General features: G+C 40.0%; 1 protein-coding gene across 4 annotated transcripts in view; it reads right to left on the reverse strand.

Moving 5' to 3' along the window:
- LOC128643506 (CLIP-associating protein 1-like) overlaps positions 1-20,290 on the reverse strand; it is a 235,599-nt gene extending 215,309 nt beyond the window's left edge. For all 4 annotated transcript variants that reach the window (XM_053696355.1, XM_053696353.1, XM_053696354.1 and 1 more), the window contains exon 1: positions 20,231-20,290. In XM_053696355.1, coding sequence (XP_053552330.1) covers positions 20,231-20,254 — 24 coding nt within the window. In that variant the 5' untranslated portion in view covers positions 20,255-20,290. The remainder of the gene's footprint in view (positions 1-20,230) is intronic.
- Between the last annotated feature and the right edge of the window lie 6,788 nt (positions 20,291-27,078).

The raw sequence follows: 27,078 nt of genomic DNA on the forward strand, positions 1-27,078 counted from the left end.
CAACGCGTTTGATCAGGGGCATCTAACAGCTTGTAAAAAGATAAATGTAAATTTTATATAGTAAGTTAAGAAAAAAATAGCTTTACCTACACTATCTGCGTACTGCATATATTTACTATCACTTTATTTTACACTACATCTTCTAACTTGCAAGTATCACACACTTGTTTAACCATTGCAGAGTACATTCTATTTTCTATATAGACAGTCTAGAAAAGACAGTCTCAGGAAAGGAGTACTTTAATAATTATATAGTCAGGGATATGGGTGCAAATCCTTAACACCTTTATTCCTCAATCAGTGAAAAATGTAACATAACACCTGAAGACAGGATAATATATTTTAAGCAGGACTGGGTAATTAGTCAACAACAGAATACAGGAGGGGGAACAGAAATCAACAAGACCAAAAAAAAACTTTAAAATACTCCTTGCCTATTCCCTAGTGTCCTATATAGACACTTGAAATTGAGACCTCATTAAAAGCATTGCCACAGCCACAACTATAATGGTAGATGACCCAGTGATACTCTTGTTTGTGGGTTGTTTGTGGGGTCTATATGGCTGCATAAGGCCCAAACTGGGTTTAGTTAATAACTGATTGTGAACCCTCAGGCACCAAATTGAAAAGTTTAACAATTTTTCTTCCTCATCTGTACATTAGAAAACCTTCAGAATGGAGTATGGTAGCCTGACAGGGAGGAAAGCAGGAAGCAAACGTTATCTACAGAAGGAGGGCAAATGCATTTTCTACCTGCTCCAAGAGGCACGAGGCTGCATAACCAAGAGTGAAGACCACTCAATATCATGAAAACATGAGATTAATTATAGATCTGACTAGAAGCATTTTGTCAAATTTGTTTGCTAAATTGCTTCTGAAAAAAGGTATTACACAATCTGGGATACTGTCTTGTGTCTGAAGCTCCCCTACCATAGATAGGCATGCCTCGCACAAGGACATCCAATATTCTGGCATGCTCAGGGTGCCAATGATGTCATAAGTGAGATCACATACTTGCTGCATCTGTGCTGCTGCATCTGTATGTCCCATGTTTACCTGTGTATGCTAGGGGAGCAGCGTGCAGAATTATCAGACAATGAGTTAACTTTTGTCAGAAGCAGAAGTGTGCTGACTTTTTATATGAATGTACAACATCTGCCTGTTCTTACTTTCTCTTTTTAAAAATTGTATATGTACTTGGTGCATTAACATCAAACACTGAAATTACTTTAACCATTGAAACCCAGGAAATAAAATTAAAAAAAAAACTCAATTTCTCATCAATAAGAGAAATTCAGTAAAATACCACTCCTCCTTTTACCACCTTAAAGTTGGCTCCCCGTTTAATGACCCTTTCCATTCTTTACGAATGTTCAGAACAGAGTTAATTATAAAATAAATATTTATATTATCTAGAGAGACCTTATCAAGGAGTCATAGAAATTTCAATCCCTACTAATAAAAACTAAAATAAAAAATAAAAATCAATCATTGTCTTCCAATTTCTTTCTGTTTGGACATCAAACTGTAAAAAGGGGTCAGAATGTGATGAAATATGTTTAAATCAAACAATATGCTTAAAACTGCTCTTCTAGAATGAACACTTTTAAAACAGGAACTCCCATTAGATGATATGCATCGACAACGCATTGTACTATACAAGTTGAAATAAGTCTCTGCAAGAGAAAGGATATTATTGTCTCCATGTGGAATAATGAATAGTCAATATGATTCCTTTTAGTCTTCTGTTCTTTGGACAAATATGTGACAAGATCCAGTCTTGTACAAGGCTTATCATTTGTTGTTTCTTATCTGAACAATAAGAACAAGATTAAAGGAAAGACATAAATTAGACTAAAGTCCTATGTCAGCTGAAGAGACGGAAACCAGCTGAACTGATATAGTTAATGACTGGATGTATTCAAATCAACATCTGGATACCCCATTGTTCTGTTATCATGCAGAATAAATGCCCCTGAAGCCGCCATTCTGTTTGGGAGGTTGAAACTATGCTAAGGTAATCTGTGCTGCAGTTAAAACTGGCTGATTTTATTTGTGATAAGTTCTTCAAGATTAAAAAAAAATATAAAGTAAATGGAAGGGTCAGAAACTTGTAATGTTGTTTATTGACTTCAAATATTGTACATCCTGTGATAGGCAGAACTAAGAATGGAGTGGGTCAGTATGGTCAGACACCTTAAAGGTGGTAACGAGTGGAATGGTCATTTCTATTCATCCCTTCTTCGTGAGGGGGGCATGAGACATCACATTTAAGTACAACCAGCAGGTTCCTCAAAAGGGACACTAAAGTGATGCATACACTAATGCATCGCTAAAAAAAAACTACCTTTGATAACTTTCATAACCTGCCCTGTCACTGCTCTCTAACAATACTGTTCCTTGCACCCAGAAGCCACAAAGACTGCATAGACTACTGTACAGTTTGGAAAATGCAGCCTTTCGTTTAGGCAGAATCAGAAGGTTAGGCAACGGTAAACCATCATTTTGTTTTTATTATAACTAAAACACAGAACTTGTTTTTGGTAAACAATTGTCGCGTTAGCAGCAAGGCATTAAGGTTAATGGATTTCTACGATGTCCATCTAATCTTGGGAATTCCATTAATCCTTTCTACTAAGTTCTTCAGTGTACAGTGATGGGTACAGGTAAACTGGATGACAACTCTTTCCAGCTGGAATAACATTCACAACAGAATTAATAAAGTATTATCTTAGTCAGTTGTGTAGCTCAGGTGCCAAGTGCGGAGTTTGATCTAGGATTTTGAACACCAATGACGCCTAACAGTGAGGCAATGTGTACTATATATGGAAGTATAATCTAATTAAAACAGTACAACATAGAAAATGCAGAAATTATATAACCTCTTTTACATGAAAGTAGACAACGGATGCAAAATAATAAAGAAGCAAATGAAATTCTTAGACCATTTACAAATAAAGGGTAATCAGTAATTTATACTTTTGCTCTACTGAAATAATTTTAGTGTCACATATTACTGAGAGGAGAGTACATTTTCCTTTGCAGAATATATTATTAGCACAAAAGAAAATATAGAACCTTTCAAGGTAAAGCTCTCGTCAGCTATGCCAAATTTGCTTTCATGAAGAAAAAACATAGTTTATGTAAGAACTTACCTGATAAATTCATTTCTTTCATATTAGCAAGAGTCCATGAGCTAGTGACGTATGGGATATACATTCCTACCAGGAGGGGCAAAGTTTCCCAAACCTTAAAAAGCCTATAAATACACCCCTCACCACACCCACAATTCAGTTTAACGAATAGCCAAGAAGTGGGGTGATAAGAAAGGAGCGAAAGCATAAAAAAAATAAGGAATTGGAATAATTGTGCTTTATACAAAAAAATCATAACCACCACAAAAAAGGGTGGGCCTCATGGACTCTTGCTAATATGAAAGAAATGAATTTATCAGGTAAGTTCTTACATAAATTATGTTTTCTTTCATGTAATTGGCAAGAGTCCATGAGCTAGTGACGTATAGGATAGCAATACCCAAGATGTGGAACTCCACGCAAGAGTCACTAGAGAGGGAGGGACAAAATAAAAAAAGCCATGAAAAACCTTCAGAACCCAATTAAGACTCCAAGGAGGAGAAATTGGCTTAATGACAGGTTTGATACGAATCAAAACCTGAACAAAATGATGAATATCAGGAAGTAACACTGCCTTATCCTGATGAAAAATCAGAAAAGGATATTCACAAAAAAGAGCAGATAACTCAAAAACTCTTCTTGCAGAAGAAATAACCAAAAGGAACAATACTTTTCCAAGAAAGTAATTTAATGTTCAGAAAATGCATAGTTTCAAACGGAGGAGCCTGTAAAGCCCTCAGCACCAAATTGAGACTCCAAAGAGGAGAGATTGAATTAATGACAGGCTTGATACGGACCAAAGCCTGTACAAAACAATAAATATCAGGATGATTAGCAATCTTTCTGTGAAAAAAAGAGTAGAGATTTGTCCTAACAAAGAACTGAAGACAAAACCTTATCCAAACCAACCTGAAAAAATAATAAAATTCTATGAATTTTAAAAGAATGCCAAGAAAAGTAGGTCTTCCAGACTCAATATAAATCTTTCTAGAGACAGATTTACGAGCCTGAAACATAGTATTAATCAATGAGTCAGAAAAACCTCTATGACTAAAAACCAAGCGTTCAATCTCCATCCCTTCAAATTTAATGATTTGAGATCCTGATGGAAAAAATGGGCCTTGAGAAAGAAGGTCTGGTTTAAACGGAAGTGTCCAAGGTTGGCAACTGGCCATCCGAATGAGATCCGCATACCAAAACCTGAGAGGCCATGCTGGAGCCACCAGCATAACAAACAAATACTCCATAAGAATTTTGGAAATCACTTTGGAAGAAGAACTAGAGGCGGAAAGAAATAGGCAAAAAGATAATTCCAAAGAAATGTCAATGCATACACTACTTCCGCCTGAAGATCCCCGGACCTGAATAGGCCCCTGGGAAGTTCTTTATTCAGATGAGATGCCAACAGATCTATTTCTAGAAATGCTCACTGAAAAATTGAAAAACATATCTGGGTAAGAGAGACCATTCTCCCGGAAGTAAAGCTTGATTAACAGAGATAATCCGCTTCCCAAATATCTATACCTGGGAAAAAAACCCAAAGAATTTAGATAGGAGCTGGATTTAGCCCAAGCTAATATCCGAGACACTTCTGTCACAGCCTAAGGACTGATAGTCCTACCCTGATGATCCATGCTTCAACAGTACCCAAAATATATAGGACCGAAACACACTTAAAGAAAGTGTTAGGCTTACTGGAATAAAATCAAAGAAATTTGGACCGAATAGAACCAAATAAATTTCAAAAAAGTCTTAACCTGCCCCTTGCCAGCCAAGCTGGAATACGGCACGAACATCGCAATTTTAGGGAGCTGATTTCGAACTGAAAAATTTCCAATTAAAAACATGTTACTTGGGAAAGAATTCAGGAATTTGTTCCTTAATAAGAACAACCAAACTAGTATAAGCTTAAAGTTTTAGTCTTAGAACTCAATCTTGAAGCCCAGAGTAACAGTTAAGAGTTGAATCCAATTATAAAACAAATAATTGATTATCTTAGAACAAAAGAAACATGGATCTTTTAGAAATCACAAAATTCTTCTAGCTAAAACAGCTAAAGGCATAGATTAAACCTCATTTGCGAAAATATTCAATAAAATGAAGACACAAATGAAATTATTAGCATGATAGTCCAGTTAAAGGACCAGTCAATACAGTGGACATGCATAATCAATAAATGCAAAACAACAAGACAAATGCAACAGCACCTAGTCTAGTAAATTTTGTCCCTTTAACAATGCTAAAATAAATCATAATCTGATACTTGATCTTAAAGTAAACAGAAAAAATGAAGCAATTGCAACATCCAAATAAATCACAGGTCCAAGAAAAGTACCTGAAACTAAATAATTTTCCATAAATAAGATACAACCATCTAAAGGAAAATAAATACTATTTTGCTATAGAAACAATAGCATAATTAGTAGGAGTAGAGATAGCCCCAATAAATTGGAGAACCCTGCAAATTGAATTTAACTGCCGGCAAAGAATATAGTTTAAAACCTTTGAAGAAGGAATAAAAGAAAATTCTCAGCCTATTCCATTCCCTAGTATGAGGAATTGGAAAGAAACCTCTGAAAACACAGAAGAATAAATAAGCAGAAATAGTGTTAGCTAGTCTTGAAAAAGAAATAGTTAGTGTGTAGTGTGATCAGTCCACGGGTCATCATTACTTCTGGGATATTACTCCTCCCCAACAGGAAGTGCAAGAGGATTCACCCAGCAGAGCTGCATATAGCTCCTCCCATCTACGTCACTCCCAGTCATTCGACCAAGGACCAACGAGAAAGGAGAAGCCAAGGGTGTAGTGGTGACTGGAGTATAACTTAAAAAATATTTACCTGCCTTAAAAACAGGGCGGGCCGTGGACTGATCACACTACAGAAGAAAGGAATTTATCAGGTAAGCATAAATTATGTTTTCTTCTGTTAAGTGTGATCAGTCCACGGGTCATCATTACTTCTGGGATACCAATACCAAAGCAAAAGTACACGGATGACGGGAGGGATAGGCAGGCTCTTTATACAGAAGGAACCACTGCCTGAAGAACCTTTCTCCCAAAAATAGCCTCCGAGGAAGCAAAAGTGTCAAATTTGTAAAATTTGGAAAAAGTATGAAGCGAAGACCAAGTTGCAGCCTTGCAAATCTGCTCAACAGAGGCCTCATTCTTGAAGGCCCAAGTGGAAGCCACAGCTCTAGTAGAATGAGCTGTAATTCTTTCAGGAGGCTGCTGTCCAGCAGTCTCATAAGCTAAACGAATTATGCTACGAAGCCAAAAAGAAAGAGAGGTAGCAGAAGCCTTTTGACCTCTCCTCTGACCAGAGTAAACGACAAACAGAGAAGACGTTTGTCGAAATTCCTTAGTTGCCTGTAAGTAAAATTTTAGAGCACGGACTACGTCCAGGTTGTGCAGTAGACGTTCCTTCTTCGAAGAAGGATTTGGGCACAAAGAAGGAACAACAATCTCTTGATTGATATTCCTGTTAGTGACTACCTTAGGTAAGAACCCAGGTTTAGTACGCAGAACTACCTTATCCGAATGAAAAATCAAATAAGGAGAATCACAATGTAAGGCTGATAATTCAGAGACTCTTCGAGCCGAGGAAATAGCCATTAAAAATAGAACTTTCCAAGATAACAACTTCATATCAATGGAATGAAGGGGTTCAAACGGAACGCCCTGTAAAACATTAAGAACAAGGTTTAAACTCCATGGTGGAGCAACAGTTTTAAACACAGGCTTAATCCTGGCCAAAGCCTGACAAAAAGCCTGGACGTCAGGAACTTCTGACAGACGTTTGTGTAACAGAATGGACAGAGCTGAGATCTGTCCCTTTAAAGAACTAGCAGATAAACCCTTTTCTAAACCTTCTTGTAGAAAAGACAATATCCTAGGAATCCTAACCTTACTCCAAGAGTAACCTTTGGATTCACACCAATATAGGTATTTACGCCATATCTTATGGTAAATCCTTCTGGTAACAGGCTTCCTAGCCTGTATTAAGGTATCAATAACTGACTCAGAAAACCCACGTCTTGATAAAATCAAGCGTTCAATTTCCAAGCAGTCAGCTTCAGAGAAGTTAGATTTTGATGTTTGAAAGGACCCTGTATCAGAAGGTCCTGTTTCAGAGGTAGAGACCAAGGTGGACAGGATGACATGTCCACTAGGTCTGCATACCAAGTCCTGCGTGGCCATGCAGGTGCTATTAGAATCACTGATGCTCTCTCCTGTTTGATTCTGGCAATCAATCGAGGAAGCATCGGGAAGGGTGGAAACACGTAAGCCATCCTGAAATCCCAAGGTGCTGTCAGGGCATCTATCAGGACTGCTCCTGGATCCCTGGATCTGGACCCGTAACGAGGAAGCTTGGCGTTCTGACGAGACGCCATGAGATCTATCTCTGGTTTGCCCCAACGTCGAAGTATTTGGGCAAAGACCTCCGGATGAAGTTCCCACTCCCCCGGATGAAAAGTCTGACGACTTAAGAAATCCGCCTCCCAGTTCTCCACTCCCGGGATGTGGATTGCTGACAGGTGGCAAGAGTGAGACTCTGCCCAGCGAATTATCTTTGATACTTCCATCATTGCTAGGGAGCTTCTTGTCCCTCCCTGATGGTTGATGTAAGCTACAGTCGTGATGTTGTCCGACTGAAACCTGATGAACCCCCGAGTTGTCAACTGGGGCCAAGCCAGGAGTGCATTGAGAACTGCTCTCAATTCCAGAATGTTTATTGGCAGGAGACTCTCCTCCTGACTCCATTGTCCCTGAGCCTTCAGAGAATTCCAGACGGCACCCCAACCTAGAAGGCTGGCGTCTGTTGTTACAATTGTCCAGTCTGGTCTGCTGAATGGCATCCCCCTGGACAGATGTGGCCGAGAAAGCCACCATAGAAGAGAATTTCTGGTCTCTTGATCCAGATTCAGAGAAGGGGACAAGTCTGAGTAATCCCCATTCCACTGACTTAGCATGCACAGTTGCAGTGGTCTGAGGTGTAAGCGTGCAAAGGGTACTATGTCCATTGCCGCTACCATTAAGCCGATTACCTCCATGCATTGAGCCACTGACGGGTGTTGAATGGAATGAAGGGTGCGGCAAGCACTTTGAAGTCTTGTTAGCCTGTCCTCTGTCAGGTAAATCTTCATTTCTACAGAATCTATAAGAGTCCCCAGGAAGGGAACTCTTGTGAGTGGAATGAGTGAACTTTTCTTTTCGTTCACCTTCCATCCATGTGACCTTAGAAATGCCAGTACTAACTCTGTATGAAACTTGGCAGTTTGAAAGCTTGAAGCTTGTATCAGAATGTCGTCTAGGTATGGAGCTACCGAGATTCCCCGCGGTCTTAGTACCGCCAGAAGAGCACCCAGAACCTTTGTGAAGATTCTTGGAGCTGTAGCCAATCCGAATGGAAGAGCCACAAACTGGTAATGCCTGTCTAGGAAGGCAAACCTTAGGTACCGGTAATGATCTTTGTGAATCGGTATGTGAAGGTAAGCATCTTTTAAATCTACAGTGGTCATGTACTGACCCTCTTGGATCATAGGTAAAATTGTCCGAATAGTCTCCATCTTGAACGATGGAACTCTTAGGAATTTGTTTAGGATCTTTAAGTCCAGGATTGGTCTGAAAGTTCCCTCTTTTTTGGGAACCACAAACAGATTTGAGTAAAACCCTTGTCCCTGTTCCGACCGTGGAACTGGATGGATTACTCCCATTAACAAGAGCTCTTGTACGCAGCGTAGAAACGCCTCTTTCTTTGTCTGGATTGTTGACAACCTTGACAGATGAAATCTCTCTCTTGGAGGAGAGTATTTGAAGTCCAGAAGGTATCCCTGAGATATTATCTCTAGCGCCCAGGGATCCTGGACATCTCTTGCCCAAGCCTGGGCGAAGAGAGAAAGTCTGCCCCCCACTAGATCCGATCCCGGATCGGGGGCCCTCAATTCATGCTGTTTTAGGGGCAGCAGCAGGTTTCCTGGCCTGCTTGCCCTTGTTCCAAGACTGGTTAGGTCTCCAGTTTTGTCTGTAGCGAGCAACAGATCCTTCTTGCTTTGGGGCAGAGGAAGTTGATGCTGCTCCTGCTTTGAAATTCCGAAAGGAACGAAAATTAGACTGTTTGGCCTTAGGTTTGGCCCTGTCTTGAGGCAGGGCGTGGCCTTTACCTCCTGTAATGTCAGCGATAATTTCTTTCAAACCAGGCCCAAATAAGGACTGCCCTTTAAAAGCTATATTAAGCAATTTAGACTTAGAAGTAACATCAGCTGACCAGGATTTTAGCCACAGCGCCCTGCGTGCCTGAATGGCGAATCCTGAATTCTTAGCCGTAAGTTTAGTTAAATGTACTACGGCCTCCGAAATGAATGAATTAGCTAGTTTAAGGACTCTAAGCCTGTCCGTAATGTCGTCCAGAGTAGCTGAACTAATGTTCTCTTCCAGAGACTCAATCCAGAATGCCGCTGCAGCCGTGACCGGCGCAATGCATGCAAGGGGTTGCAATATAAAACCTTGTTGAACAAACATTTTCTTAAGGTAACCCTCTAATTTTTTATCCATTGGATCTGAAAAAGCACAGCTATCCTCCACCGGGATAGTGGTACGCTTAGCTAAAGTAGAAACTGCTCCCTCCACCTTAGGGACCGTTTGCCACAAGTCCCGTGTGGTGGCGTCTATTGGAAACATTTTTCTAAATATCGGAGGGGGTGAGAACGGCACACCGGGTCTATCCCACTCCTTAGTAACAATTTCAGTAAGTCTCTTAGGTATAGGAAAAACATCAGTACTCGCCGGTACCGCAAAATATTTATCCAACCTACACATTTTCTCTGGTATTGCAACTGTGTTACAATCATTCAGAGCCGCTAACACCTCCCCTAGTAATACACGGAGGTTTTCCAGCTTAAATTTAAAATTTGAAATATCTGAATCCAGTCTGTTTGGATCAGAACCGTCACCCACAGAATGAAGTTCTCCGTCCTCATGTTCTGCCACCTGTGACGCAGTGTCTGACATGGCCCTAACATTATCAGCGCACTCTGTTCTCACCCCAGAGTGATCACGCTTGCCTCTTAGTTCTGGTAATTTAGCCAAAACTTCAGTCATAACAGTGGCCATATCTTGTAAAGTTATCTGTAATGGCCGCCCAGCTGTACTGGGCGCCACCATATCGCGCACCTCCCGAGCGGGAGATGCAGGTACTGACACGTGAGGCGAGTTAGTCGGCATAACTCTCCCCTCGTTGTTTGGTGAAATTTGTTCAATTTGTACAGATTGACTTTTATTTAAAGTAGCATCAATACAGTTAGTACATAAATTTCTATTGGGCTCCACTTTGGCATTGCAACAAATGACACAGGTATCTTCCTCTGAATCAGACATGTTTAACACACTAGCAAATAAACTTGCAACTTGGAATACAATTCTATTAGAATATTATTAAAAACGTACTGTGCCTTTAAGAAGCACAGAAGATTTATGACAGTTGAAAATTAATAAATTGAAACAGTTATAGCCTCAATCCTTGTAAACAACACAACTTTAGCAAAGGTTTGATCCCATTAGCAAAAGACAACTAATTCTGAAAGCAGAAAAAAATTACAGAATAAACGTTTTTTATTTCAGTCAACTATAATCTCACAGCTCTGCTGAGAGAAATTACCTCCCTCAAAACAAGTTTTGAAGACCCCTGAGCTCTGTAGAGATGAACCGGATCATGCAGGAAATACAATGAGCTGCTGACTGAAATTTCTGATGCGTAGCAAAAGCGCCAAAAAAACGGCCCCTCCCCCTCACACACAGCAGTGAGAGAGAACAGAAACTGTCAGAAAAAAGATCAAGCAACTGCCAAGTGGAAAAATAGTGCCCAAACATTTATTCACTCAGTACCTCAGCAAATGAAAACGATTTTACATTCCAGCAAAAACGTTAAACATAATTTCTTAGTTATTAAAAAGTTTTATGTATTTCTTACAGTGTAATTCCAGTGAAGTACCATTCCCCAGAATACTGAAGTGTAAAGTATACATACATGACATTATATCGGTATGGCAGGATTTTCTCATCAATTCCATTGTCAGAAAATAAAAGCTGCTACATACCTCTATGCAGATTCATCTGCCCGCTGTCCCCTGATCTGAAGTTTACCTCTCCTCAGATGGCCGAGAAACAGCAATATGATCTTAACTACTCCGGCTAAAATCATAGTAAAACTCTGGTAGATTCTTCTTCAAACTCTGCCAGAGAGGTAATAACACACTCCGGTGCTATTTTAAAATAACAAACTTTTGATTGAAGATATAAAACTAAGTATAATCACCATAGTCCTCTCACACATCCTATCTAGTCGTTGGGTGCAAGAGAATGACTGGGAGTGACGTAGAGGGGAGGAGCTATATGCAGCTCTGCTGGGTGAATCCTCTTGCACTTCCTGTTGGGGAGGAGTAATATCCCAGAAGTAATGATGACCCGTGGACTGATCACACTTAACAGAAGAAAAGATCATCAGAGAAGGATAAATCAGTATGTTGTTGGTCATTTGAAACGTCAATAATTAAAAAAGAAGTTTGAAAAAGACCTAAGAATTTTATTAGAAGGCACGATGTCAGACAAAGCCTTTAAAATAGAATCAGAAAAATATTTCTTATAAATCTTCTAAATATTTCTTGTACATAAGATGTAAAAAGAATGGCAATATATAAAGCATAAATACTAATGGATTCTGCATGTAAAAGTTTATCATGATAACTTATTACAAACCATAGCTAAAGATAAACATTCATAACATTTAAAATAAATGAACTTAGCTTTGGTAGGACTGAACTCAGTCAACAGGAATCCTTTTAGATTGTTTTGAAACAGGAACAGTGAAATCTTGCAATATGTAATAGAAAAAAACAATATTTAAAGCAAAAATTATCAAATTCCTTAAATGACAGGAATGGGAAAAGAATGCAAAATAATAAGCTTCTAGAAACAAGAAGCAATAAAAAAGTGAGGTTTAAATAATGTGAGGAAAAAAAGTGAAACAAAAAATACGCCCACATTTTTTGGCGCCAAATATGACGCCCACATTATTGGCGCTAAATACAACGCCCACATTATTGGCGCCAAGTATGACGCCACATCCTCTGACGCCAGAACCGACGCCCACATTTTTTGGCGCAAAAAAATGTCTGAATACACATGCGTCAAAAATGACGTATTAACAGAATACAACTTCCGGTGTCAACTACGGCGCCGGAAATGACAAAATTTTTGCGCCAAAAAAGTCCGCGCCAAGAATGACGCAATAAAAAGAAACCTTTTCTGCCCCCGCGAGCCTAACAGCACACAGGGAAAAATGATCAATTGAAAATTTTCAAGGTAAAGAAAAATAAATTGAATTAAAATGCATTATCCCAAATAATGAAACTGACAGTCTGAATTTTAAAGGAATACTGATTATCCTGAATCATGGCAAATATAAGTTTAAAGACATATATTTAGAACTTTACATAGAAAGTGCCCAACCATAGCTTAGAGTGTCATAATAAAATAAGACTTACTTACCCTAAGACACTCATCTACATATAGTAGATAGCCAAACCAGTACTGAAACGAGAATCAGTAGAGGTAATGGTATATAAGAGTATATCGTCGATCTGAAAAGGGAGGTAAGAGATGAATCTCTACGACCGATAACAGAGAACCTATGAAATAGATCCCGTAGAAGGAGACCATTGAATTCAAATAGGCAATACTCTCTTCACATCCCTCTGACATTCACTGCACTCTGAGAGGAAAACCGGGCTCCAGCCTGCTGCAAAGCGCATATCAACGTAGAATCTAGCACAAACTTACTTCACCACCTCCATGGGAGGCAAAGTTTGTAAAAACTGAATTGTGGGTGTGGTGAGGGGTGTATTTATAGGCTTTTTAAGGTTTGGGAAACTTTGCCCCTCCTGGTAGGAATGTATATCCCATACGTCACTAGCTCATGGACTCTTGCTAATTACATGAAAGAAACTATTGCATCAACTAAAAAGTAAATACTAGAATTAAACTACAAGCTTCAAACTTTCTATAAGCAGCTTTGTGAAACAAATTAGGTCAATTTATTTTTAATTTTACCATTGGAGAACAATCCAGTATTTGCATATGGTCTTAGAAAACTGGCAAGCAGGCAACTCCTATAAGGGCAGTATATGCCAAGAGAAAGCTATATGGGCCAACAGCCAAAGCAATATACATTATTTTCAGTTCTAGTGCCGGCATGCAAGACAGATTAAAAAAGCATTAATAAATTATGCAAATTACACAAGGTAGCAGAATATTAGGGCTCACTCCAAACAGGTAACGCAACATTATCATTCTGTGTACATTTATAGAACAATATTTTAAAGCATAGAGACATTATACATATGGTGAGGTTGCCCCATAACAATATACAGATATATTTTATTCTGCATATAACTTGTACAATGACAATTGAAACTGTTCTCTAGCAGAATCACAAGGAAAGCTTTGTTTAGTTAAGTTATAAAAGCACAGTGTGTGACACTGCTTTAAGGGAAATAGCACACAATGTAAAGTACTGAAAACTGGTTGTTTACAAAAGTGGTGCTTAGCAAACTATATGCAACAACACTACAACATTGTACAACATCACACTATACTGTGTGTATATGTATATATATATATATATAAAATTATTTTTTTAATGGTAAATACAGACAAGGGCAAAAAAAAAAATGTAAATCACCATCCTTTGGCTTCAAAATAAGCATTGTTAGATGTGTGCACTATAAATTAATGACAGAAAAAAGCAATGCACAGCAACAGAAATAAAATAGGGCGACACACAGATACTCTCATGAAAAGAAGCTAATTTGAATTGGCTGCAAAAAACATTGATCCCCCCCAAACAACGGACTTGGCTGTGTGGGTTTAGATGCTTCAATTACATATACTAAACCTATCTCAGTGCTGCATAATCTGTTAGCGCCTACAAATAACTGATAATAATGCATCATTCTGCTTGATTTTATGTACTCTATAAAGCGCAATAAAGTTTCATTGGAACATAGTCTTTCTATAACCACACATATATACGAACACTCAAATAAAAACAGAATTTATGTTTACCTGATAAATTACTTTCTCCAACGGTGTGTCCGGTCCACGGCGTCATCCTTACTTGTGGGATATTCTCTTCCCCAACAGGAAATGGCAAAGAGCCCAGCAAAGCTGGTCACATGATCCCTCCTAGGCTCCGCCTACCCCAGTCATTCGACCGACGTTAAGGAGGAATATTTGCATAGGAGAAACCATATGGTACCGTGGTGACTGTAGTTAAAGAAAATAAATTATCAGACCTGATTAAAAAAACCAGGGCGGGCCGTGGACCGGACACACCGTTGGAGAAAGTAATTTATCAGGTAAACATAAATTCTGTTTTCTCCAACATAGGTGTGTCCGGTCCACGGCGTCATCCTTACTTGTGGGAACCAATACCAAAGCTTTAGGACACGGATGAAGGGAGGGAGCAAATCAGGTCACCTAAATGGAAGGCACCACGGCTTGCAAAACCTTTCTCCCAAAAATAGCCTCAGAAGAAGCAAAAGTATCAAACTTGTAAAATTTGGTAAAAGTGTGCAGTGAAGACCAAGTCGCTGCCCTACATATCTGATCAACAGAAGCCTCGTTCTTGAAGGCCCATGTGGAAGCCACAGCCCTAGTGGAATGAGCTGTGATTCTTTCGGGAGGCTGCCGTCCGGCAGTCTCGTAAGCCAATCTGATGATGCTTTTAATCCAAAAAGAGAGAGAGGTAGAAGTTGCTTTTTGACCTCTCCTTTTACCGGAATAAACAACAAACAAGGAAGATGTTTGTCTAAAATCCTTTGTAGCATCTAAATAGAATTTTAGAGCGCGAACAACATCCAAATTGTGCAACAAACGTTCCTTCTTTGAAACTGGTTTCGGACACAGAGAAGGTACGATAATCTCCTGGTTAATGTTTTTGTTAGAAACAACTTTTGGAAGAAAACCAGGTTTAGTACGTAAAACCACCTTATCTGCATGGAACACCAGATAAGGAGGAGAACACTGCAGAGCAGATAATTCTGAAACTCTTCTAGCAGAAGAAATTGCAACTAAAAACAAAACTTTCCAAGATAATAACTTAATATCAACGGAATGCAAGGGTTCAAACGGAACCCCCTGAAGAACTGAAAGAACTAAATTGAGACTCCAAGGAGGAGTCAAAGGTTTGTAAACAGGCTTAATTCTAACCAGAGCCTGAACAAAGGCTTGAACATCTGGCACAGCGGCCAGCTTTTTGTGAAGTAACACAGACAAGGCAGAAATCTGTCCCTTCAGGGAACTTGCAGATAATCCTTTTTCCAATCCTTCTTGAAGGAAGGATAGAATCCTAGGAATCTTAACCTTGTCCCAAGGGAATCCTTTAGATTCACACCAACAGATATATTTTTTCCAAATTTTGTGGTAAATCTTTCTAGTTACAGGCTTTCTGGCCTGAACAAGAGTATCGATAACAGAATCTGAGAACCCTCGCTTCGATAAGATCAAGCGTTCAATCTCCAAGCAGTCAGCTGGAGTGAAACCAGATTCGGATGTTCGAACGGACCCTGAACAAGAAGGTCTCGTCTCAAAGGTAGCTTCCAAGGTGGAGCCGATGACATATTCACCAGATCTGCATACCAAGTCCTGCGTGGCCACGCAGGAGCTATCAAGATCACCGACGCCCTCTCCTGATTGATCCTGGCTACCAGCCTGGGGATGAGAGGAAACGGCGGGAACACATAAGCTAGTTTGAAGGTCCAAGGTGCTACTAGTGCATCCACTAGAGCCGCCTTGGGATCCCTGGATCTGGACCCGTAGCAAGGAACTTTGAAGTTCTGACGAGAGGCCATCAGATCCATGTCTGGAATGCCCCACAGCTGAGTGACTTGGGCAAAGATTTCCGGATGGAGTTCCCACTCCCCCGGATGCAATGTCTGACGACTCAGAAAATCCGCTTCCCAATTTTCCACTCCTGGGATGTGGATAGCAGACAGGTGGCAGGAGTGAGACTCCGCCCATAGAATGATTTTGGTCACTTCTTCCATCGCCAGGGAACTCCTTGTTCCCCCCTGATGGTTGATGTACGCAACAGTTGTCATGTTGTCTGATTGAAACCGTATGAACTTGGCCCTCGCTAGCTGAGGCCAAGCCTTGAGAGCATTGAATATCGCTCTCAGTTCCAGAATATTTATCGGTAGAAGAGATTCTTCCCGAGACCAAAGACCCTGAGCTTTCAGGGATCCCCAGACCGCGCCCCAGCCCATCAGACTGGCGTCGGTCGTGACAATGACCCACTCTGGTCTGCGGAATGTCATCCCTCGTGACAGGTTGTCCAGGGACAGCCACCAACGGAGTGAGTCTCTGGTCCTCTGATTTACTTGTATCTTCGGAGACAAGTCTGTATAGTCCCCATTCCACTGACTGAGCATGCACAGTTGTAATGGTCTTAGATGAATGCGTGCAAAAGGAACTATGTCCATTGCCGCTACCATCAACCCGATCACTTCCATGCACTGAGCTATGGAAGGAAGAGGAACGGAATGAAGTATCCGACAAGAGTCTAGAAGTTTTGTTTTTCTGGCCTCTGTCAGAAAAATCCTCATTTCTAAGGAGTCTATTATTGTTCCCAAGAAGGGAACCCTTGTTGACGGAGATAGAGAACTCTTTTCCACGTTCACTTTCCATCCGTGAGATCTGAGAAAGGCCAGGACAATGTCCGTGTGAGCCTTTGCTTGAGGAAGGGACGACGCTTGAATCAGAATGTCGTCCAAGTAAGGTACTACAGCAATGCACCTTGGTCTTAGCACAGCTAGAAGGGACCCTAGTACCTTTGTGAAAATCCTTGGAGCAGTGGCTAATCCGAAAGGAAGCGCCACGAACTGGTAATGTTTGTCCAGGAATGCGAACCTCAGGAACCGATGATGTTCCTTGTGGATAGGAATATGTAGATACGCATCCTTTAAATCCACCGTGGTCATGAATTGACCTTCCTGGATGGAAGGAAGAATAGTTCGAATGGTTTCCATCTTGAACGATGGAACCTTGAGAAACTTGTTTAAAATCTTGAGATCTAAGATTGGTCTGAACGTTCCCTCTTTTTTGGGAACTATAAACAGATTGGAGTAGAACCCCATCCCTTGTTCTCTTAATGGAACAGGATGAATCACTCCCATTTTTAACAGGTCTTCTACACAATGTAAGAATGCCTGTCTTTTTATGTGGTCTGAAGACAACTGAGACCTGTGGAACCTCCCCCTTGGGGGAAGTCCCTTGAATTCCAGAAGATAACCTTGGGAGACTATTTCTAGCGCCCAAGGATCCAGAACATCTCTTGCCCAAGCCTGAGCGAAGAGAGAGAGTCTGCCCCCCACCAGATCCGGTCCCGGATCGGGGGCCAACATTTCATGCTGTCTTGGTAGCAGTGGCAGGTTTCTTGGCCTGCTTTCCCTTGTTCCAGCCTTGCATTGGTCTCCAAGCTGGCTTGGCTTGAAAAGTATTACCCTCTTGCTTAGAGGACGTAGCACTTTGGGCTGGTCCGTTTCTACGAAAGGGACGAAAATTAGGTTTATTTTTTGCCTTGAAAGGCCGATCCTGAGGAAGGGCGTGGCCCTTACCCCCAGTGATATCAGAGATAATCTCTTTCAAGTCAGGGCCAAACAGCGTTTTCCCCTTGAAAGGAATGTTAAGTAGCTTGTTCTTGGAAGACGCATCAGCCGACCAAGATTTCAACCAAAGCGCTCTGCGCGCCACAATAGCAAACCCAGAATTCTTAGCCGCTAACCTAGCCAATTGCAAAGTGGCGTCTAGGGTGAAAGAATTAGCCAATTTGAGAGCATTGATTCTGTCCATAATCTCCTCATAAGGAGGAGAATCACTATCGACCGCCTTTATCAGCTCATCGAACCAGAAACATGCGGCTGTAGCGACAGGGACAATGCATGAAATTGGTTGTAGAAGGTAACCCTGCTGAACAAACATCTTTTTAAGCAAACCTAATTTTTTATCCATAGGATCTTTGAAAGCACAACTATCCTCTATGGGTATAGTGGTGCGTTTGTTTAAAGTGGAAACCGCTCCCTCGACCTTGGGGACTGTCTGCCATAAGTCCTTTCTGGGGTCGACCATAGGAAACAATTTTTTAAATATGGGGGGAGGGACGAAAGGAATACCGGGCCTTTCCCATTCTTTATTAACAATGTCCGCCACCCGCTTGGGTATAGGAAAAGCTTCTGGGAGCCCCGGCACCTCTAGGAACTTGTCCATTTTACATAGTTTCTCTGGGATGACCAACTTGTCACAATCATCCAGAGTGGATAATACCTCCTTAAGCAGAATGCGGAGATGTTCCAACTTAAATTTAAATGCAATCACATCAGGTTCAGCTTGTTGAGAAATGTTCCCTGAAACAGTAATTTCTCCCTCAGACAAAACCTCCCTGGCCCCATCAGACTGGGTTAGGGGCCCTTCAGAAATATTATTATCAGCGTCGTCATGCTCTTCAGTATCTAAAACAGAGCAGTCGCGCTTACGCTGATAAGTGTTCATTTTGGCTAAAATGTTTTTGACAGAATTATCCATTACAGCCGTTAATTGTTGCATAGTAAGGAGTATTGGCGCGCTAGATGTACTAGGGGCCTCCTGAGTGGGCAAGACTCGTGTAGACGAAGGAGGGAATGATGCAGTACCATGCTTACTCCCCTCACTTGAGGAATCATCTTGGGCATCATTGTCATTGTCACATAAATCACATTTATTTAAATGAATAGGAATTCTGGCTTCCCCACATTCAGAACACAGTCTATCTGGTAGTTCAGACATGTTAAACAGGCATAAACTTGATAACAAAGTACAAAAAACGTTTTAAAATAAAACCGTTACTGTCACTTTAAATTTTAAACTGAACACACTTTATTACTGCAATTGCGAAAAAACATGAAGGAATTGTTCAAAATTCACCAAATTTTCACCACAGTGTCTTAAAGCCTTAAAAGTATTGCACACCAAATTTGGAAGCTTTAACCCTTAAAATAACGGAAACCGGAGCCGTTTTGAACTTTAACCCCTTTACAGTCCCTGGTATCTGCTTTGCTGAGACCCAACCAAGCCCCAAGGGGAATACGATACCAAATGACGCCTTCAGAAAGTCTTTTCTAAGTATCAGAGCTCCTCTCACATGCGACTGCATGCCATGCCTCTCAAAAACAAGTGCGCAACACCGGCGCGAAAATGAGGCTCTGCCTATGCTTTGGGGAAAGCCCCTAAAGAATAAGGTGTCTAAAACAGTGCCTGCCGATATAATTATATCAAAATACCCAGATAAAATGATTCCTCAAGGCTAAATATGTGTTAATAATGAATCGATTTAGCCCAGAAAAAGTCTACAGTCTTAATAAGCCCTTTTTGAAGCCCTTATTTACGATCGTAATAAACATGGCTTACCGGATCCCATAGGGAAAATGACAGCTTCCAGCATTACATCGTCTTGTTAGAATGTGTCATACCTCAAGCAGCAAGAGACTGCTCACTGTTCCCCCAACTGAAGTTAATTGCTCTCAACAGTCCTGTGTGGAACAGCCATGGATTTTAGTGACGGTTGCTAAAATCATTTTCCTCATACAAACAGAAATCTTCATCTCTTTTCTGTTTCTGAGTAAATAGTACATACCAGCACTATTTCAAAATAACAAACTCTTGATTGAATAATAAAAACTACAGTTAAACACTAAAAAACTCTAAGCCATCTCCGTGGAGATGTTGCCTGTACAACGGCAAAGAGAATGACTGGGGTAGGCGGAGCCTAGGAGGGATCATGTGACCAGCTTTGCTGGGCTCTTTGCCATTTCCTGTTGGGGAAGAGAATATCCCACAAGTAAGGATGACGCCGTGGACCGGACACACCTATGTTGGAGAAATTAAGCTACTTAAAAAAACAAAATTATGGCGCAATAATAAAGTTTTAATATTTTTTTTTCCAGTTAAAAAAACAAAAAAAATAATTTCTACTTTATGTTTAGTATTTAATGCAGGAAAAAAAGCTTACCTTGCTGTGAGGATCAGCAAACATGCGAGTAAAAATTTCACAGAGCCTCTTCAGTTCAACACGACTAGAGAATAAAAAACAATGTCAGCAAAAAAGAAATGTGTTTTTCAGTTTTCTTTATAAAACTGATCTTCATTTATACTTATAAGATACCACAAGTAGTTTTACGATACACAATTCTTATTAAGTCAACAAAAGATGCAGAACCTAACCAGGATAATTTAGTTATTAACTATATTCACCTACATAAAGACAAAAGTGTACCAATGTTGTTTAATGTGAATTGCAGAATATTATATTATGTGCTTAATATGTAACATCAACAGAAACTAACGTTTCACCCCTAAAAAGTTATCCTCTGCAGCCATAAACTGGCTAATCTGTGGGTGTAGCAATTAAAGGGACATGAAAGTCCAACATTTTATTTTGTGATTTAGTCAATGCATACAATTGTTATGATTATCAAATTTGCTTTGTTCCCATGGTATTCTTTGTTAAAGAGATACTTATGTAAGTAGTGTTCATATGTCTAACAATACATGTTAGGAAATAATGCTGCCATCTAGTGCTCTTCCAAATGTATAGCATTCATTCAAAACTGCAGCCATTTAATGCTACAGACGAACACACCCCAGAACATATCTCCCTGCTTTTCAAAAAGGATACCAAGAGAACAAAGATATTTTGATAATAGAAATATACTGGAAAGTGGTTTAAAACTTCATACTTTATCAGAACCAAAAGATTATAGTACAGTAGGACTATGTGCAGTAAAAAACAATTGCAATAAAATTTCATTATATCTTTTCCTGTAATTTATCCTTGAAAACTACAGAGTTCACAAGCCTAAAAATGACACAACAGGCCTCAGCAGAGGTGATAAATTGACAGTAGTAAGCCATGTCTATTCCAGTAACAAGTTAAGATTGGTTCTGCCAATTAAGATTAGTAGGAGTGGGGGAGTGCTGCAAAGAAGATGTTACAGCATTTTAAAATTCCTCTATTGTAAGACAGCAGAAAATTAAATTTATGTAAGAACTTACCTGATAAATTCATTTCTTTCATATTGGCAAGAGTCCATGAGCTAGTGACATATGGGATATACAATCCTACCAGGAGGGGCAAAGTTTCCCAAACCTCAAAATGCCTATAAATACACCCCTCACCACACCCTCAATTCTGTTTAACGAATAGCCAAGAAGTGGGGTGATAAAGAAAGGAGTAAAAAAGCATTAACAAAGGAATTTGAAAATAATTGTGCTTTATAGAAAAAAAATCATAACCACCATAAAAAGGGTGGGCCTCGTGGACTCTTGCCAATATGAAAGAAATGAATTTATCAGGTAAGTTCTTACATAAATTATGTTTTCTTTCATGTAATTGGCAAGAGTCCATGAGCTAGTGACGTATAGGATAGCAATACCCAAGATGTGGAACTCCACGCAAGAGTCACTAGAGAGGGAGGGACAAAAAAAAAAAGCCATTTCGCTGAAAAAAAATTAATCCACAACCCAAATATAAGTTTATTCTCAAAAAATAAAAATAAAAACTTAAATCATAAGCAGAAGAAACAAACTGAAACAGCTGCCTGAAGAACTTTCCTACCAAAAACTGCTTCCGAAGAAGCAAATACATCAAAATGGTAGAATTTAGTAAATGTATGCAAAGGAGACCAAGTTGCTGCTTTGCAAATCTGATCAACCGAAGCTTCATTCTTAAAAGCCCAAGATGTGGAAACTGATGTAGAAGAATAAGCTGTAATTCTCTGAGGCAGGGCTTTATCCGACTCCAAATAAGCTTGATGAATCAAAAGCTTTAACCACGATGCCAAAGAAATGGCAGAAGCCTTCTGACCTTTCCTGGAACCAGAAAAGATAACAAATAGACTAGAAGTCTTCCTGAATCTTTAGTGGCTTCAACATAATATTTCAGAGCTCTCACCACATCCAAAGAATGTAAAGAACTCTCCAAAGAATTCTTAGGATTAGGACATAAAGAAGGGACAACAATTTCTCTATTAATGTTGTTAGAATTCCCAACCTTAGGTAAGAATTTAAATGAAGTCCGCAAAACTGCCTTATCCTGATGAAAAATCAGAAAAGGAGAATCACAAGAAAGAGCAGATAATTTAGAAACTCTTCTAGCAGAAGAGATGGCCAACAGGAACAACACTTTCCAAGAAAGTAGTTTAATATCCAAAGAATGCAAAGGCTCAAATGGAGGAGCCTGTAAAGCCTTCAAAAACAAATTAAGACTCCAAGGAGGAGAGATTGATTTAATGACAGGCTTGATATGAACCAAAGCCTGAACAAAACAGTGAATATCAGGAAGTTTAGCAATTTTCCTGTGGAATAAAACAGAAAGAGCAGAGATTTGTCCTTTCAAGGAACTTGCAGACAAACCCTTATCCAAACCATCCTGAAGAAACTGTAAAATTCTAGGAATTCTAAAAGAATGCCAAGAAAATTTATGAGAAGAACACCATGAAATGTAAGTCTTCCAAACTCGATAATAAATCTTTCTATAAACAGATTTACGAGCCTGCAACATAGTATTAATCACTGAGTCAGAGAAAAATCTATGACTAAGCACTAAGCGTTCAATTTCCATACCGTCAAATTTAATGATTTGAGATCCTGATGGAAAAACGGACCTTGAGATAGGTCTGGTCTTAATGGAAATTGCCAAGGTTGGCAACTGGAGATCCGAACAAGATCCGCATACCAAAACCTGTGAGACCATGCTGGAGCCACCAGCAGCATTAACGATTGCTCCATGATGATTTCGGAGATCACTCTTGGAAGAAGAACTAGAGGCGGGAAAATATAAGCAGGTTGATAACACCACGGAAGTGTCAACGCATCCACTGCTTCCGTCTGAGGATCCCAGGACCTGGACAGGTACCTGGGAAGTTTCTTGTTTAGATGAAATGCCCTCAGACCTATTTCTGGAAGCCCACACATCTGAACAATTTGAGAAAACACATCTGGGGAGAGACCATTCTCCGGATGTAAAGTCTGACGACTGAGATAATCCGCTTCCCATTGTCTATACCCTGGATATGAACCGTAGAAATTAGACAGGAGCTGGATTCCGCCCAAACAAGTATACAAGATACTTCTTTCATAGCTTGAGGACTGTGAGTCCCACCCCTAATGATTGACATATGCCCACAGTTGTGATATTGTCTGTCTGAAAACAAATGAATGGTTCTCTGTTCAACAGAGGCCAAAACTGAAGAGCCCTGAGAATTGCACGGAGTTCCAAAATATTGATTGGTAATCTCGCCTCTTGGGATTTCCAAACCCCTTGTGCTGTCAGAGATCCCCAAACAGCTCCCCAACCTGAAAGACTCGCATCTGTTGTGATCACAGTCCAGGTTGGATGAACGAAAGAGGCCCCTAGAATTATACAATGGTGATCTAACCACCAAGTCAGAGAAAGTCGAACATTGGGATTTAAAGATATTAATTGTGATATCCTTGTATAATCCCTGCACCATTGGTTCAGCATACAATGCTGGAGAGGTCTCATATGAAAACGAGCAAAGGGGATCGCGTCCGATGCTGCAGTCATGAGACCTAAAACTTCCATGCACATAGCTACTGAAGGGAATGCCTGAGACTGAAGGTTCCGACAGGCTGCAACCAATTTCAAACGTCTCTTGTCTGTTAGAGACAAAGTCATGGACACTGAATCTATCTGGAAACCTAAAAAAGGTTACCTTTGTCTGAGGAATCAAATAACTTTTTGGTAAATTGATCCTCCAACCATGTCTTTGAAGAAACAACACTAGTTGATTTGTGTGAGATTCTGCAGAACCTAAAGACTGAGCGAGTACCAAAATATCGTCCAAATAAGGAAACACCGCAATACCCCGCTCTCTGATTACAGAGAGTAGGGCACCGAGAACCTTTGAAAAAATTCTTGGAGCTATTGCAAGGCTAAAAGGAAGAGCAACAAATTGGTAATGCTTGTCTAGAAAAGAGAATCTCACAAACTGATAGTGATCCGGATGAATCGAAATATGAAGATATGCATCCTGTAAGTCTATTGTGGACATATAATGCCCTTGCTGAACAAAAGGCAGAAAAGTCCTTATAGTCACCATCTTGAAAGTTGGTACTCTTACATATCGATTAAAAATCTTTAGATCCAAAACTGGTCTGAATGAATTTTCTTTCTTTGGGACAATGAATAGATTTGAATAAAACCCCAGACCCTGTTCCTGAAACAGAAACTGGCATGATTACCCTGATAACTCCAGGTCTAAAACACACTTCAGGAAAGCCTGAGCCTTAACTGGGTTCGCTGGAATGCGTGAGAGAAAAAAATCTCACAGGCGGTCTTACTCTGAATCCTATTCTGTACCCCTGAGAGACAATACTCAGAATCCAATGATTTTGGACCGAATTGATCCAAACATCTTTTGAAAATTTTAATCTGCCCCCTACCAGCTGAGCTGGAATGAGGGTCGCACCTTCATGCGGACTTGGGGGCTGGTTTTAATCTCTTAAAAGGCTTGGATTTATTCCAATTTGAGGAAGGCTTCCAATTGGAAATAGATTCCTTTGAGGAAGGATTAGATTTCTGTTCCTTATGTCGAAAGGAACGAAAACGGTTAGAAGCTTTAGATTTGCCATTAGGTTTTTTATCCTGAGGCAAAAAACTCCCTTCGCCCCAGTGACAGTTGAAATTATTGAATCCAACTGAGAAGCAAATAATGTATTACCTTGGAAAGAAAGAGATAGCAATCTGGACTTAGAAGTCATATCAGCATTCCAAGATTTGAGCCATAAAGCTCTTCTAGCTAAAATAGCTAAAGACATATATCTAACATCAATTTTGATGATATAAAAAATGGCATCACAAATGAAATTATTAGCATGTTGAATCAACTTAACAATGCTAGACAAATCATGATCCGATACTTGTTGCGCTAAAGTCTCCAACCAAAAAGTTAAAGCGGCTGCAACATCAGCCAAAGAAATTGCAGGCCTAAGAAGATGACCTGAATATAAATAAGCCTTCCTTAGATAAGATTCAAGTTTCCTATCTAAAGGATCTTTAAAAGAAGTACTATCTTCTACTAGGAATAGTAGTACGTTTAGCAAGAGTAGAGATAGCCCCATCAACTTTGGGGATCTTTTCCCAAAACTCCAATCTAACAGTTGGCAAAGGATACAATTTTTTAAACCTTGAAGAAGGAATAAAAAGTACCAGGTCTATTCCATTCTTAGAAATCATCAGAAATAGCATTCAGGAACTGGAAAAACATCTGGAATAACCACAGGAGGTTTATAAATAGAATTTAAACATTTACTAGTTTTAATATCAAGAGGACTAGTTTCCTCCATATCCAATGTAATCAACACTAGTGATGTCGCAAACCTAAAATTTTGCGTTCGCGAACGGCGGACGCGAACTTCAAGCAACTGTTCGCGAAACAGGCGAACCGCCATAGACTTCAATAGGCAGGCGAATTTTAAAACCCACAGGAACTCTTTCTGGCCACAATAGTGATGGAAAAGTTGTTTCAAGGGTACTAACACCTGGACTGTGGCATGCCAGAGGGGGATCCATGGCAAAACTCCCATGGAAATGACATAGTGGATGCAGAGTCTGGTTTTAATCCATAAAGGGCAATAAATCACCTAACATTCCTAAATTGTTTGGAATAACGTGCTTTAAAACATCAGGAATGTACACTACTGTTACACCAGATATGAGTTGCACTGGGGTGACACTGTGCCCTGGCAGGCAGGCACTGAAACACACACGTGTGAAGGAAACCGACTGCTATTAACACAGTCAAAAAAGTGTTGTTTTTTTTAAATCTACACTACTGTTACACCAGATATGAGTGGTGGCACTGGGCAAGTGGGCACAGTATACGCTGTAAGCCTGACACACACGCTGGCAGGCAGGCAACTGCAATTAGATTACACAGGGGGGAAAAAAAAGCAGCTTTTTGGGGTGCTGCCCTTACAGCAGAGATCAGATGAGTCCTTCAGGACTGTAGTGGACACTGAATACACTAGCCTAGCTATCGATTTCCCTATTAAATCAGCAGCAGCTACACTGTCCTCTTCTCACAAACAATGCAGCTTCCGAATGAATCTAAAATGGATGCTGTCCAGGAGGTAGGAGGGTCTGGGAGGGAGGGTCTGCTGCTGATTGGCTGGAATGTGCCTGCTGACTGTGAGGTACAGGGTCAAAGTATTACTCAATGATGATGAATAGGGGGCGGATCGAACATCGCATATGTTCGCCCGCCGCGGCGAACGTGCTAGGTTCGCCGGGAACTATTCGCCGGCGAACAATTCGCGACATCACTAATCAACCACTTCTTTTAATAAAGAATGAATACTACTCCATTTTAAATAAATAAGAGGATTTGTCAGTGTCAATATCTGAGGCAGGATCTTTCTGAATCAGATAGATCCTCATCAGATAAAGATAAATCAGTATGTTTCGGGTCATTTGAAATTTCATCAACTCTATGAGAAGTTTAAAAGACCTTTTACGTTTATTAGAAGGCGGAATGGCAGACAAAGCCTTCTGAATAGAATCATAAATAAATTATTTTAAATTTACAGGTATATCTTGTGCATTAGATGTTTGAAGGAACAGCAACAGATAATGTACTACTACTGATGGATACATATTCTGCATGTAAAAGTATATCATGACACCTATTACAAACCACAGTTTGAGATATAATCTACAGAAGTTTACAACAAATGCACTTAGCTTTGGTAGAACTGTTATCAGACAGCAGGGTTCCAAAAAGTGATTTCTGAGACAGGATCAGATTGAGACATCTTGCAAATGTAAGAGAAAAAAAA

This window comes from Bombina bombina, unplaced genomic scaffold, assembly GCF_027579735.1.
Source record: "Bombina bombina isolate aBomBom1 unplaced genomic scaffold, aBomBom1.pri scaffold_655, whole genome shotgun sequence".
Lineage (NCBI taxonomy): Eukaryota > Metazoa > Chordata > Amphibia > Anura > Bombinatoridae > Bombina > Bombina bombina.